Raw genomic sequence first — 13,752 nt, 5'->3', positions numbered from 1 at the left:
AGATGTTTCACTCCATTTAGTGCTTTATGGGATTGTCTTTTCCACAAAGAATAGGAACAGTGCTTTGGCGAATAAAGAGATCTTAATGATTCTGTCTTCCTCTTATAACATCCTTTATGTTGGCCATTTGCCTTTGCTTTAAAATGCTGTCATTATAGCCTCACTAGGTTTTGGATGCATTAGTGTAACTTTATTTAAAGTTGGACTAATGCTCATAATTCACCCAAGGGATATAGTGAGGAAAAACTCCTTAAGTAACAATATATCTTTCATGTTCATCTGATATACTTTACCTCTTTGAGCTTGCACACTCGGCTAAGTCAGCATTTAACACTGTTAGACCATACAGAAATGTTAATTATTTGTACATCAGAAGATAGGGGTTAAAATATTCTGCGATTAGGACTAACTTGCTTGACTTGCCTCTGTTTGAGAGAGTGGATGTCATGATTTTATACACCTGCTCGGATCTCAGATTCACTCTTTAAGTGCAGGTGTAGATCTCGGCATGTGAGGGGTGCACATTTAACCTGATTTCTCAATTTCTGTTGGCCCTGGGGGTTTGTAATGTGTAGAGCAGGGGTCTCCAATGTGGTGCCTGTGGGCACATGTAGCCAAAGCACATTCTATTAATAGTCTAAATTGTATTATTTATTTATTATATATTTTTTATATAAGCTTGGCTTGGTTTACGTATCTCATCATTTTAAACAATACTAAAACATATTGAAGTAAAATAAAGTAAAATCGACAAGTAAAACAAAAAAGTTTTGAGTAGATTATATCAAAAAGTAGCCTTCCAGATGGTTTTATCCATTGTGGTAGCCCTTGCTCACAAAAAGGTTGGTGACCTCTGGTGTAGAGTAATGAAATTTATTGGATAAACTTTGTCTAGCATGCAGCTCTCAATTTCCTTCCAAAATCTCGGGATTCTAAGAATTGATGGGTGGGATTAGCACCAGAGATTTCACAGTTTGAGGGAAGGACCAAGGGGTTTAATTTAAGCTTCGTTTTAGTTCATTAATCTTGGGTAAGGCATTTTAAATGCACTTACAGTTGTTATATACAGTGCACATTTTTTTTTCCATGATAAAAACATTGCCCCATATCTTTTAACACTCTAGTTAGCAGACGTTTTAGAACAATGTTATCTTTATTAAACTAATTATAAATTCTTCATCTTTTTTTGGTTAACTTGTTTTTACTTTTTTTCAAGACTTTTTATGTTGGGTATGTCATACAACAGCTAATGGACTCAATCTATAGCCAAGTTATGCTGCCAAAACATTAGCAATCTGCTGTCATTCTGTTGCTGATGGATGTTTTCTGGTGACACTGTTTTTAATCTGTTTTAATCGCATTCTGATTGATTAAGCTACGTAGTTATAAAAGCAGACCTTGGAACTTACCTTTATATAATTAAGAATGAATAAATAAACATTTGTCACATTTATTGAGTAAATGCTATGTTTTGGCAACTTTTCCACCACAAGCTTGTATTTTTTGTTTGGCATCTTTCACCTTTCTCCATCAGGTTTATAGAGACATTTAAAGAAGACTGATATACGAGTCTGGTCTCATTCTGTACTTTTTTCATTTCCAGGGCAGCTGGGCAACCATGAGCACCCTCTCACCCACCGATTTCGACAGCGTCGAGATCCAGCAGCAGTACAACGACATTAACAATCGATGGGACATCGCTGCGGAACAAGAGTGGGACAATGAGAACAGTTCTGCACGCTTGTTCGAGCGCTCGCGCATCAAAGCTCTCGCAGGTCAGATCACTGTGTGTGTGTGCTTATGGTGTGTGTGAGATTTAACACCTACACAATCAGGGTATTAAAAGGGTACAAAAGCTGTGACTGGGATGGTACCATTTTAATAGGTCCCAATGTGTACCATTGAGGTACTTATATGCACCCTTTAGGTGTACCGCCGTAGTGACAGCTTTTGTACCTTTCTGTGAGCTTGCTTGAGTGCATATTGCCTCTTTGTTTTCAACAGGTTGCATTGTGTGATTGTGTCCAGTAGGGGGTGACATAGGGCAGAACATAAAATAGAAATTACTCAAGTCTATCCATGTTCTTTCTAGATGAATGATAGAGTAGTAAAATATAAGAAACAGCATGTATGTAACAGCAAGTGTGTATATATGTGAAGTATGGGTTGACAAGGCATACCATACCATGGCCGTAAACGCGTAATTTCAGTTTGTTTGTGTGTGTGTGTGTGTGTGTTTGTGTGTGTGCGCGCGTGAGAGAATAAGAGAGAGAGGGTGTTTAAGTCAGATACCATCTCCTGACAAGCAGAGACTTGATGTCCGCATTCTTTTAGTTCTGTTTTACCCCTTTGACTTTATCTCTACCTTTTCCCAGGTCAGTTCCCAAGTCATATCTTTCATACCTTTTGCCATTATCATATTAGTTTTTTATTCTATTGTCATGAGATGTGTTAAAGCCAGTGGTCATCTTGCTTTTTAAGTGGTCATGTTGTTGCTTCCAGTACAACTTTGACTTGCTGGTGAATTACGACAAATATTAAAAGCAGTTTAAAGAATGTGTCAAACGAAGGTAGCACACACTATGTTCTTAGAAGTTACTAAAGTCATTTTATTGAATTGCAATAAAAATAAGTAATCTGTGTGTGTTTGGTTGTAGCATGACTTATTTTAGAGCCCAACACCCACACTGATGTTTGTGTTGGGAATGTAGTACTTGGAAGAGCCTAACCTAATAATCATGGGTCATTTTGTAGATGCATGCATATGTTTCGTGTGGGTGGGAACTAAAGAGAAGCTAGATACAGCTTTCTTGTGTGTGTGTGTGTGTGTGTGTGTGTGTGTGTGTGTGTGTGTGTACATATTTGTGTACATATTTGTGTATGTTAAAGATCAGAATTTGTGGAGTGCATTCATCATTCATTACTGATTGACTAGTAAGACTGATTATAAGGACCCAAAGACTGTCTGCTCTACTCGAGCAGACATGTTTGTTTGTCTGAGTTTAGTTATAAAACTCAATGGCTGAGGACGACACATGAGGTTTAACCGAATTGGTAGCTTAGAAACCTGCAGGCGTTGCTAAGAGCAGAGTACATTTAATTGAATTTATTATGAGCGTTTAATTCACTCTGTTGCCTTAAGAAATGGTTTTATGTTTCGAACTCAGCACAGTGAAAACCACCATACCAATCACAATAAACATCAGGGGAAATGGAAATACACAGAGAAGGAAAAACTGGAAAAGCCAAACTAAAACAAAGTTCAAGAGAGCAATCTACACTGTCAGAAAAAAGTTGTCCCTAGCTGTCGCGGGGCAGTGCCCTTAACAAAGATCCTACTATTTAGGTATAGATATGTATACATTTGGTAGCAATATGTACTTCTGAGGTACTAATATGAACTCTTTATTTGCAGAAGTGTACTTTTCTGAAAGGGTACCACCCCAGTGACAGCTGGGGATAATTTTTTGATCATTTTCTCTGATAGCGTACAATAGAGTTGAAGGGCAGAGGCAGAAAAGAGTCCCAGAGGACGTTAGCTTATGTCCTACACTGCTTTACTGGACAGCTTTGGCCCTCACACTAGGCTTGGGCGGTAATACGGTAAAAGCAAATCAATCAGCAAAGGTATCAGTTTCTATACCATTATACCGGCATTAAAAAAAACCAATGCAGGCAAGGATTAAATATTAAATTAGGGATGGCGAAAACTAAAAAATTTCTTGACCGACCACCGAAGCCATTAACCGATTAGTTTAAAATATGTTACGCTGTTTGTAATAACAGCCATTTCAAATTGCGCCTGCAATTTCGCAACTCTGTCGCTGTCTGAGCCTTACATCATAATTTTATCATTATTCACGGTAATGGTATCAAAATTTGGATACCGCCCAAGCCTACCTCACACCCCAGCACAGTTATCTTTAGCTGACTGTTTCTGATGCATTTCTGTCCTGAGATCTGTATGTGTGTATTTGCATGCCCTTATAGAAAAGCCACATGAATTTGATGTACAAAAATGCGTGATGATGTAAAATGTGGTTTTGGATATTTTCGTGTGAATCCCATGTAAAATCAAAAACAAGTGGATGTGTTTTTTCTGTGAAGGTAGGGATGCACGATATATCGCCCAACATATTGTTATCGGCCGATAACTGCTTATTTTTAATATTATCGGTTATCGGTATGATAGCAAAATTAGACCGATAAATGAAAGACGATAAATGATGAATAATTTCGGTTTGTGGAACCACTTCACTTGCTCATTGCTGGCCAAGTGGAGTTTTGATTGGTGCTTTCTGTGACATAGCACGAAAATGACACGTGTTGCGGGCTTAAGAAGAGTATGCTAGTCTAGCGCAAAGACAAGATGTCCGTGGTCTGGGAGTTTTTCATTGTGAAATTAATAAGAATATTTAACGGCCTATATATATATTTTTATATATATATATATATATCGGTTATCGGCCCCCAAATATAAAGAGTTATTGTATCGGCCAAAATTTCCATATCGGTGCATCCCTATGTGAAGAGTATTGGTTTATAGATGCGATCAACTAGTTTCACATCATCAAGACATTTTATTAAGGTAACATTCACTGCTGTTTTGCTTTAAAATGCAGGTTTGTGAGATAGATAGCACAGGAATCTTTTTGTTTGGTGATATAAAGCTTCTCAAAAGGTTTTGCGACATGCAACCTGATTATATGTTAAAAAAATAACTGATCAAATTAAAAGTATTTCATATTTTAACTCATGTATGCCTCATCTATGATTCATCTAAACAGTCCACACAAGTTTTAACATCTTCACTGTTTCTCAGCCCACATTTATAGCCAAACCTTTACACAGAGTTGATTAACTCAGGCCTAGTGCTTCTGGGCATGGTTTGACCTTTGACCTCTCGTCTTTGATGGTCACTGTTGTTCACACTTGTAAATCATCACAACCTGCAGCTGGACTGGTCTTCATTAAACCACTTCCTCTTGTAAAACCACAAGGAGAAATGGGTGTGGGCACGTGTGCAGTTTTGTGTGTAAGAATGAGTGGTCAAAGCTTTTCTGGTCATTTATAACCGACTTTCTGCTTTCTGATTCATTTAAGAGTAATTTCATTCTGTGATCAGAGTCCGAGACGCTGCCAGCTAAGTTCATGTGTGAGGTTCATGTGTAATGAGGTTGGCACACATACACGCTCTTGCACATGCACAGGAAAAAGACCGCGTTTGCTTGTTGAATCTTTCTCAAGTGCTTCCTTCCGGCCTCAACGGCTTGTTTTATCTGTGCACGCCTTCGAAAGGAAGAAAGATAGATAGTGACGCTTTCAGCTGTGATGAATTAAGGGTAAAGGTCTTACAACTCTAAATCCCTGCGCACACGTGCATATCACTAAAGCTTAAGGGGCACATTATAAAAATCAATGCATGGATAAAAAGAAACTGTTATCTTTAAAAAAGCTTACAAGACCACAATTTCCTTAGTATTTTATTTCAGCTATATCATGCTTAGTCCACCACGCCTATTTCTCCTGTGAAACCTTCAATCTCCTAAATGAATGGCTCCACCCCCCACCTTCAGAAATGGTTCAGCCTACACCTACATACCCTCACCCTCCCTCTGTCTGTCTTTTCTCTTGCTCTGCAAGGGTTTTGCTCCTCCCACACACACCTTATGCAAATGCCAAAGCTCAGAAACCGAGAGAGAGAGAGCGAGGGAGAGAGAGAGAGAGAGAGTAGGAGGCTTTGTTTACTTAGGAAGCCGAGCGCAGCTAGTTCTGCAGCCTTACTCAAACAAGGTGTGTGTGTGCATGCACACACAGACACAGTGAGTTGAGCTGAGTGACGGCGGGAGAGAGAGCGAGAGAGTCAAGAGTTTAGAGTGCGTTTGCAGAAGACAAGAAGGTGAAGAAGAAATAGGTGAAAGAGGAAGGAACATTTTGTTCTTACTGTAGCTTTTCTCTCTTCATCTACACGTGTGATCTTTCGGATTTTGCTGGAGAATAAGGATAGATTCAATGAACGGAAGAGAGTTTTCCTCTCAAACAAATGAAGCAGTATGGCGTGGCTTAGCCTGCACTGAAGAAGCGCTGGAACGCCCGCACGCACCTGCAGTGTTACCGTTTTCAACCTCAACTTTTTTTTGTCCCGTGAGGGAAAGTGAAACATTTGGCGGGATTTTACTTGGTTTTCAGTCTTTTAAGTTTTCATGTGCCATGCTTGTGAATCCTGGTTAACCGAGAACAAGGTGCCTTACTTTTGGAGTGATCATTTGATTTGGATTAAACCTGAGCACGAGGGTCAGAAGGACGATTTACTAGGGGAGCGAGCATAATAGCGACAGAAAGATGGATTTTGATTCGCGGGAACATGAGCCGGGTCTCTCGCCAGCCGCTTTTGTAAACCAGGTGCAATATTCCAACATACTGGAGGGCCGTTTCAAACAGCTGCAAGGTAAGACTCTTTTGGGCGACCTTGTGTGCTCATTTCGCTTTTATCCATATTAATCTTACTAAAAGTACCTTAGCTAACCCTAAAGCCTTGTAAAAACACATCTTTCAATACTTTCAAAATCCCCTATACAGTCAACAACACTAATGTCACATTTAAAAACCTCATGTGACCTAATTCAGATCTAACTTGTATAAGAAGTCGTGTTTCCCCTTACAGACCCTAAACCCATGTGATGAACCTCGTTCTTACCTCTGCGTAACTGAAGAATATTGTTATAGATATGAAAAACTTGCGCTCTCTCTCTCTCTCACTCTCTTCTATCTCTATCTTTCTCTCTCTGCACCAGTGATGGTAAGACATGAAAATAGGCCTACCATGATTTATTTTTACTTCTGTGCGGGAGAGAGAGAGAGAGAGACACAGAGACCTGTGCTGGTCTCCTGGAGAGTGGCCTTGTTTCAGGTACCGCAGAGCTTTTGCCCCAGATCCAAATTACACTGATAAAATGGGATCAGGAGGGGAGTGGATAACAGAAAGGTGTAGGAAAGTAAGGATTACAGGATGGAAAAGAAGTGGAGAGGAACAGACGGGACAGCCACAGGATAATAAGGGGAGTGGAGAGGATCATGGGAGTGGAAGGAGGAGGGCACTAAGGAGGAAACTCCTATCGTGTGTATTAATCCAGAGTCCGTTCTAAAGAACAGGTCACATATTATGAAAGTCTTAAGTGTTTATGTGGGTGTATCACACATTCATACTTTTAATTAGGGCTGAACGATACATCAAATTTTCATCGTCATCGCAATATGAACTCACGCGATAAACACATCGCAACAGACAGCCTTGAGGCGATGAATAAAGGGAAAACAGTAAGCACATGTAATAAACGTTTGACCTATCACGTTTAGTCCTGAAGACATGGTTTGCACGTTCATGCTATTAGGCCAATAAGGGGAACCCCCAAGTCAGCTACACTCAGATTGATTTGTGAGGTGTCAATTGCGACGCTGTGACTGTTAGCAAAAACGATGGCGGAGGAAGGAAAGAAGAGTGAGGAAAATGTGTTGTCAGACGAAGACCTTGTGATGAAATGGAACAGCACTTCAGATAAATCATGGAATTATTTTGGATTTAGGAGAGATGACGCCGCAAACACAGGTACTGTGGAAGCAGTGATTCACATATAGCGTCTATTGCACGCCCAATTTCATTATTTCAAATGTATGTGCGCTCTGAAAGCGCCGCGGTCGCGACTCGCACGCAGTGCGACACGCTCGTTTTTTCCAGGTATTTCAAAAACACTTTTATTTTTTTTCAGAATGACACAAGTGCAGCGAGCAGGTCATGTGACAATAACCTACGTGTCTATCGTTTTCCACGCGTTTTTAGGCGCGACATGTGAATGGCCCCTAAAACATGAAAAATATAAAATATTTATCGCAACTCACATCGTCATCGCAACATTAAACAATGTCATCGCACATCGCAACTTTTCCTCACATCGTGCAGCCCTACTTTTAATATACGTCTTCTTATTAGGAAAAGGTTCACGTGTGAGTTGCTAATACCTCCACATGACACAAGATCTGTGTGTGTGGTGTGTGTGCGTGCTTAAGGTCACGGGGAGTGTTTCTCAGTTAACACGGAGATAATAACTTGAGTCAAGCATTGTACTCTTCAAGCTTATTATCTGTTGTGCAGAAAGAAAGGCATCTGCAAAACAGGCAGGCCCTTGAATATGAACACACACACTGTCTCCAAGGGATCCAGTCCTGCATCCAAATTAAACTATAAATTCTGGAAGGAGAGTTGCTACCTGTCCGGCCATCTGTTTTTTTAAGTAATTAAAAAACATTTAGATTAAGGTGGTTGCAGAATTGGTAATGTTTGACGGTTGCTTAATATAATGTTTGGTTTTACAGTACACTTATATAGATTAAGAAAAGCTATAGACATTTCAGACTGACCTCAAAGTTCTGTTGGCACCATAGGGGATTTATTTAGACTCTAAAAAGCACAGTTGTGCAACGTTTGACAGTGACTTTTAAATATATTCATTTAGTTCCTGAATTTGCAAGCAACAGGATGCAGAATTGCAGATCAGATTTTAAGAAGTAGTTTTAAAATTACATAATGTAAAACGAAGTAATCTGAAGGATCTGAACTCTGCCTTAACTTTGAACACTTGATTCTTATTGCCCAAATGCGACATTCCATGGTTTGTTATTTGTAGATAACAACCGCCTTAAACTTATAACACAGCTTCATCCTGGTACTGGTCGTTATCTTGATCAATGCAGTTTAATACTTACATTTAAGCCTACTTAGTAAAATTTATGAGATAAAATTTACCAATGATTACACCAAGTGGCATGTTTGACTTGTTTGGACTTCATGCCTTGGCATAAACCTGATTGGAAACAGGTTTTCCTTGCAGAAGGTTTACATTTGTTACAGATGAGCAAATAACATATTTCAAATCAGTATTTTGTGTCCATGTATTTTCACCTGTTGAAAGTAGTCATGTAATAAGCATGATAATGTAGAGCTGGTTGCTATAACATAAACACTGTCAGGGTGATAGAAGATCCCTCCACATTGCATGAATGTAAATTGTGATATTTATACTACAGGAATGTAAATTCTAAGGATTAGGGCTGTCACGATTATGAAATTTGGCTGAAGGTTAATTGCCAAATAAATTGTGGTGATTATGCTGATTAATTGCCTGTTTTAGGGCTTTGACGATTATGACAATAATTGACTATTTTATTGTTTTGACATTTAATTTAATACATTTTTTCTTTTGTTTATGAAATAATTTAAATTATTTAATGATTATTTAAATTAAATTGTTTGCAAGGTGTACCTGGCAGTAAATATTAATACACATAACACATATTTAAAAGTAATCTGATACTGTCTCGTTTATACAGGCCCCACAGCTCCCCCTTGGGTTTTTAGAGAGATGTGCAATCATTGCGGTGATCTGAAATCATCACAATGAGGTCAAACAATCGCGATGAGATGATTATTTAATCATTTTGACAGCCATACTAGGCATGCACCGATACAAAATGTTTGTGCCAATACCAATATTTGATTACATAGAATGTAGGGGTGTAACGCGATTAACCATGCAAATGCACGTTTTCTTAATGAATGAATTTTAATTAATTATGGTGAAATCCCAGCACATCCAAAAGCCAGGCGGCGCGCTCGTGCAGAAACACCCTTTGTGCCACAAAAGAAGTAGCATTACAAACGCTATTCCAGGAAATGTCTACAGGAATATTTATATCGCTGTTTTTCAAATTGTTTTTGGTATTTTCATGATAATAAAGAATATTTTGAATGATTTTGTTTAACAAGTGTTGCTTTTTTAAATGCACTTTATAAACGACTCCGACTCATAATGATTTTAGAGTGATAAGGACTTCCTACTGACCAAATGCCGTAGTACACGCACCAGCTGTGCATGAAACACAGAATCGCAGCCTTGCGATTCAGAATCGATTTCAAACAGGCATTTTTAATGGGACACGCGATTAATCGTTACAGCCCTAATAGAATGACATCTGATAATACAGATAGTTTGCGTTTTACTCCTTGTTTGAAATTATAATGCTCTGAAATCTTAGAGGTACAGAGCGTATAAACTGCATCTCTGTTGTCATTGTCACCCAATCAAAATGAATCACCCAGCATGAGTTCTGATGCATTTTTCCTACACTTTTGATTGCAAGGATATAATCATGGGCTGTTTTTAAACAATCCTCCAATGTCCAATATGGGGAAAAATTGCTTTTATCTGCCCATAGTGATTATTGGTCGATATATCCGTGCAGTCCTAGTAATTATTTTCCTGTCATTTCAATTTATCACCCAGTAGGGCTTGGCCAATTAAAATTTTAAAGGGAGCCCATTCTTAAATTCAGATTTTTGCCCAAACCTACTTTAAAAATACTAAAGAAGATATTTTGATTTGATAGAGAGGACAGATGGGAGGAGAGCAGCTTGTACGTACGTGTTAGAGCACAGATCTTTGTTAATGATTTCTGTGGTTGCGTCATTTGGCACATAGTTTCAGCGGGATTTTGACACACATTCAAACACGCACACTAAGTGTCTCATGTATCCTTTCTGCCTAAGCGACCTATGATCCCTCCCCCCTTCTTACCTCTACCCTTACTTACCTCACACATACACTGGTTATTCCGGTCAGGTTGCCCCTAGGCTGAAATTTTTTTTGTATTCTATTTGTTTTTTTAAAAAACATTTTAAAGGAAGTACAGGTGCTTCCTATCAAGGGACTTGCTAAGGCACAGTCCTAATGCTTCAAGTAACTACTAAGTTCCTTTGTGTTTGTGGAGGTCATCTGTATTGAAATAAATGTCTGAATAAATGTGAGAAAGTGTAATTGTGTGTGTGTGTGTGTGTGTGTGTGTGTGTGTGTGTGTGTGTGTGTGTGTGTGTGTGTGTGTGTGTGTGTGAGAGAGAGAGTGTGTGAACAGGATGGAGTCAGTTTGCACAGATATGTTATTTGTGTTTAAAAGAACCTGATGTGTCAATGTATAAGATAAGTCAATGATGCAATTCTGAGATGCACACATTTTCCATTTCTTTTTATTTCTTTCTTTCTTTCTTTCTTTCTTTCTTTCCCTCGCTCGCTCTCAGTGTGTCTGTCTTTCTGTTTTCAGTTTTGGAATGAATGTACTTCTTTGGTATGACAAATATTTGTTCATTTGTATCTGCAAAGATGTTTAAGCTTAGATGCATACTGCTGATGGTACTTGCATTGTAGCACATTTCTCACTGTTTTTGACCCTCCTTGTCTGGGTTTTGGCTGAAAAGATGTTTGCATGACCTAACACGTTGCCTGCTTATTAAGCGTAATTGGTGTAAGTTGGTGCATGTAAAACCACTTATAATCACAAAATTCAGAGATTTATTTAGTATCTTTAAAATGTAGTGCTAGGGCTTGCATTGAATTGAAAAAGATACATATCTGGAAAAATCTAACATATCTGCAAAGAGAAAAACTTAACCAAATGACTGAGAAATATTAAGCTACTACTAATATATTTCAAACCCAGTCTGTTTAGTTGACTTTTGTACCCAGCACAATAAAAGACTACTATAGGATGTTTAAAAAGTGTTAAATGTACAGGAGTTCATGACCAGAACTTAATATGAGCTAAGAAAAGCTGGAAAATATCAGTCATGTATGAACTTTCACTCTAAAATCTCCCAGTGACCAGTCTAATTTAGCTGATAAGCACTGTGTGCGCATAGGAGTGCGCTTAGATTTGAAAGGTTTCTGACCCCAATGTCAGTCACCCTACTCACTCACTCAGTGCGCGCTCACACTATCCAAACCACGCCTGGGCACGTTTGACCCCCAAATTCTGGTTCATTTGACTAGTGTTATTCCTGTCTGGGTGCAGTTTGGTTGATCGCGCCCTGGTCGGCTTGCAGAGTTGAGCTCAAGCGCAGTTCACTTGGGCTAAGGAACAGAACGTGCAGTGTGCTCGCAAATCGGACCAGAGTGGGGTTCAAAAGGAGAGGCGTCAATTGCACTAGCATTCACCTTCATCTGGCACACACGACAGATCAACTAAACAATATGATGGGCATGTGACAAGGCTCTGTGTCATCACGCACCAAATGACTCAGAATAAAAAAGACTTAACATTACGATGAGTTTCAGTGTTAAGAAAGTGCTGTACTTCCTGTTGTTTCCCTCCAAAACAATCGCATCCCAATTACGAAAGCATACACAGGCTCGTAGCGGTCAAAGTACAGTGTGAGTGCAGGGAACAATCACGCTGAGGCTCTCTCTCTCTCTCTCTCTCTCTCTCATGAATTCATTCATTCATTTATTCATTCCTTACACAGATATGTTAAAAAATGCTTTCTTGCACACACAGTGACACATTTATTAAATGTAAAATGTAAGATCAACATCAAAATGTCCCCACAAGGTCACAAAAACACTGGTATTCCTATCTTTGTGGGGACAATTAGTCCCCACAACGTGATAATTACCAGGTACACACACACACACACACACACACACACACACACACACACACACACACACACACACACACACACACACTAGTAGACATCACACAAACTTATAGATTTTATACAGAATCTATATAGATATTACTTTTGAGTGTGTGTGTGTGTGTGTGTGTGTGTGTATGGAGGCCAAATAATCTCTAAAGTATTATGAACACACTACAGGAACTCAAACACTTTCACTCACTATTGCTGTTTAAGATTTGCACATGAGATGCCATCAGTTAATAGCATCAGTTTTTTTTATCTGCTGTTACATAAAGGACTATGAAAACTGATAAAATGTGTATCTAAAATTCACCGTAAGTCATTTTGATCACCGTAAGTCACTTTGAATAAAAGTGTTTGCCATGTGCATAAATGTTAATGCATATACATTAACCTCTTACTTGCTCCCTGTTATCACTGTGTTGATGTTTCTTTTTACTCTATTTATTTACTTTTTTGCCATGGGAGTCACAGTGATGAGCTGTTCCCAGAAAAAATCCACCCTACACACTCTTCCACTATCCAGATGTCCTTACTCTGGGTGGTGTGTGTGTTTATAGGTGTCAAACAGTGCATATGTTTTGTGCTTTTACACAAACAGGAGAAATCACACCAAAGCTTTCTTCAAATATATTTTTCTTAAGAATAATGGATATTTAGGTATTACAGACTAAAAATGAACCTAAATTACGTTAATTATCCTGTTCACAACACACCCTAATTTTTTATATGATGTGTGGCTTTAGTGAATACTTAAAGCCTTTTGTGATAGTCGAGTACCTCACTTTTCCTAAATGTCAAAGCTGAATCTTAACATCACTGAGTCAGGCCCTCATTATAGTTCTACATAGGACTTAAGCCCGGAGTATAGTCTGTTTTCTTACGTGTACGCGAACATACGTGCACGTGAACATATATGCAGCCAAATGCACTGCCTTGCAAAGTATAGTTTGACTCTTACGTATACGTATGCGCATTGCGACAAAATGCATATGCAGATAGACAGCTACTTTTATTGCAGCTTGTTTATTATTGCTCAACTTAACCCATCTTTGTTTTTACTGCCATAAGCGGAAAACATTCTAGCAGATAAATTACAGCACTTGCGGTCTGCGTAGAACGGACACGCTGTCACGTTTTTGCAGAGGTGGGCCTATGCTTAGCCTATGGCGTACAACCTACGCTAGACCATAAATTGGGACTCACCCCTCAAGAGCTGTGTAAACTTA

General features: G+C 38.9%; 1 protein-coding gene across 4 annotated transcripts in view; it reads left to right on the top strand.

The window, feature by feature from the left end:
* The window catches only part of sptbn2 (spectrin, beta, non-erythrocytic 2), a 90,299-nt gene that overhangs the window by 28,165 nt on the left and 48,382 nt on the right, over positions 1-13,752 (top strand). For 2 of the 4 annotated variants that reach the window (XM_065267131.2, XM_065267129.2), the window contains exon 2: positions 1,604-1,775. In XM_065267131.2, coding sequence (XP_065123203.1) covers positions 1,619-1,775 — 157 coding nt within the window. In that variant the 5' untranslated portion in view covers positions 1,604-1,618. Of the gene's footprint in view, positions 1-1,603; positions 1,776-5,712; positions 6,449-13,752 lie in introns of those variants that run through there. The other 2 variants (XM_065267130.2, XM_065267132.2) reach the window with 2 other exon arrangements.

The sequence above is a fragment of the Paramisgurnus dabryanus genome, chromosome 5, assembly GCF_030506205.2.
Source record: "Paramisgurnus dabryanus chromosome 5, PD_genome_1.1, whole genome shotgun sequence".
NCBI lineage: Eukaryota > Metazoa > Chordata > Actinopteri > Cypriniformes > Cobitidae > Paramisgurnus > Paramisgurnus dabryanus.
This window is presented reverse-complemented; position numbering and strand designations above follow the sequence as displayed.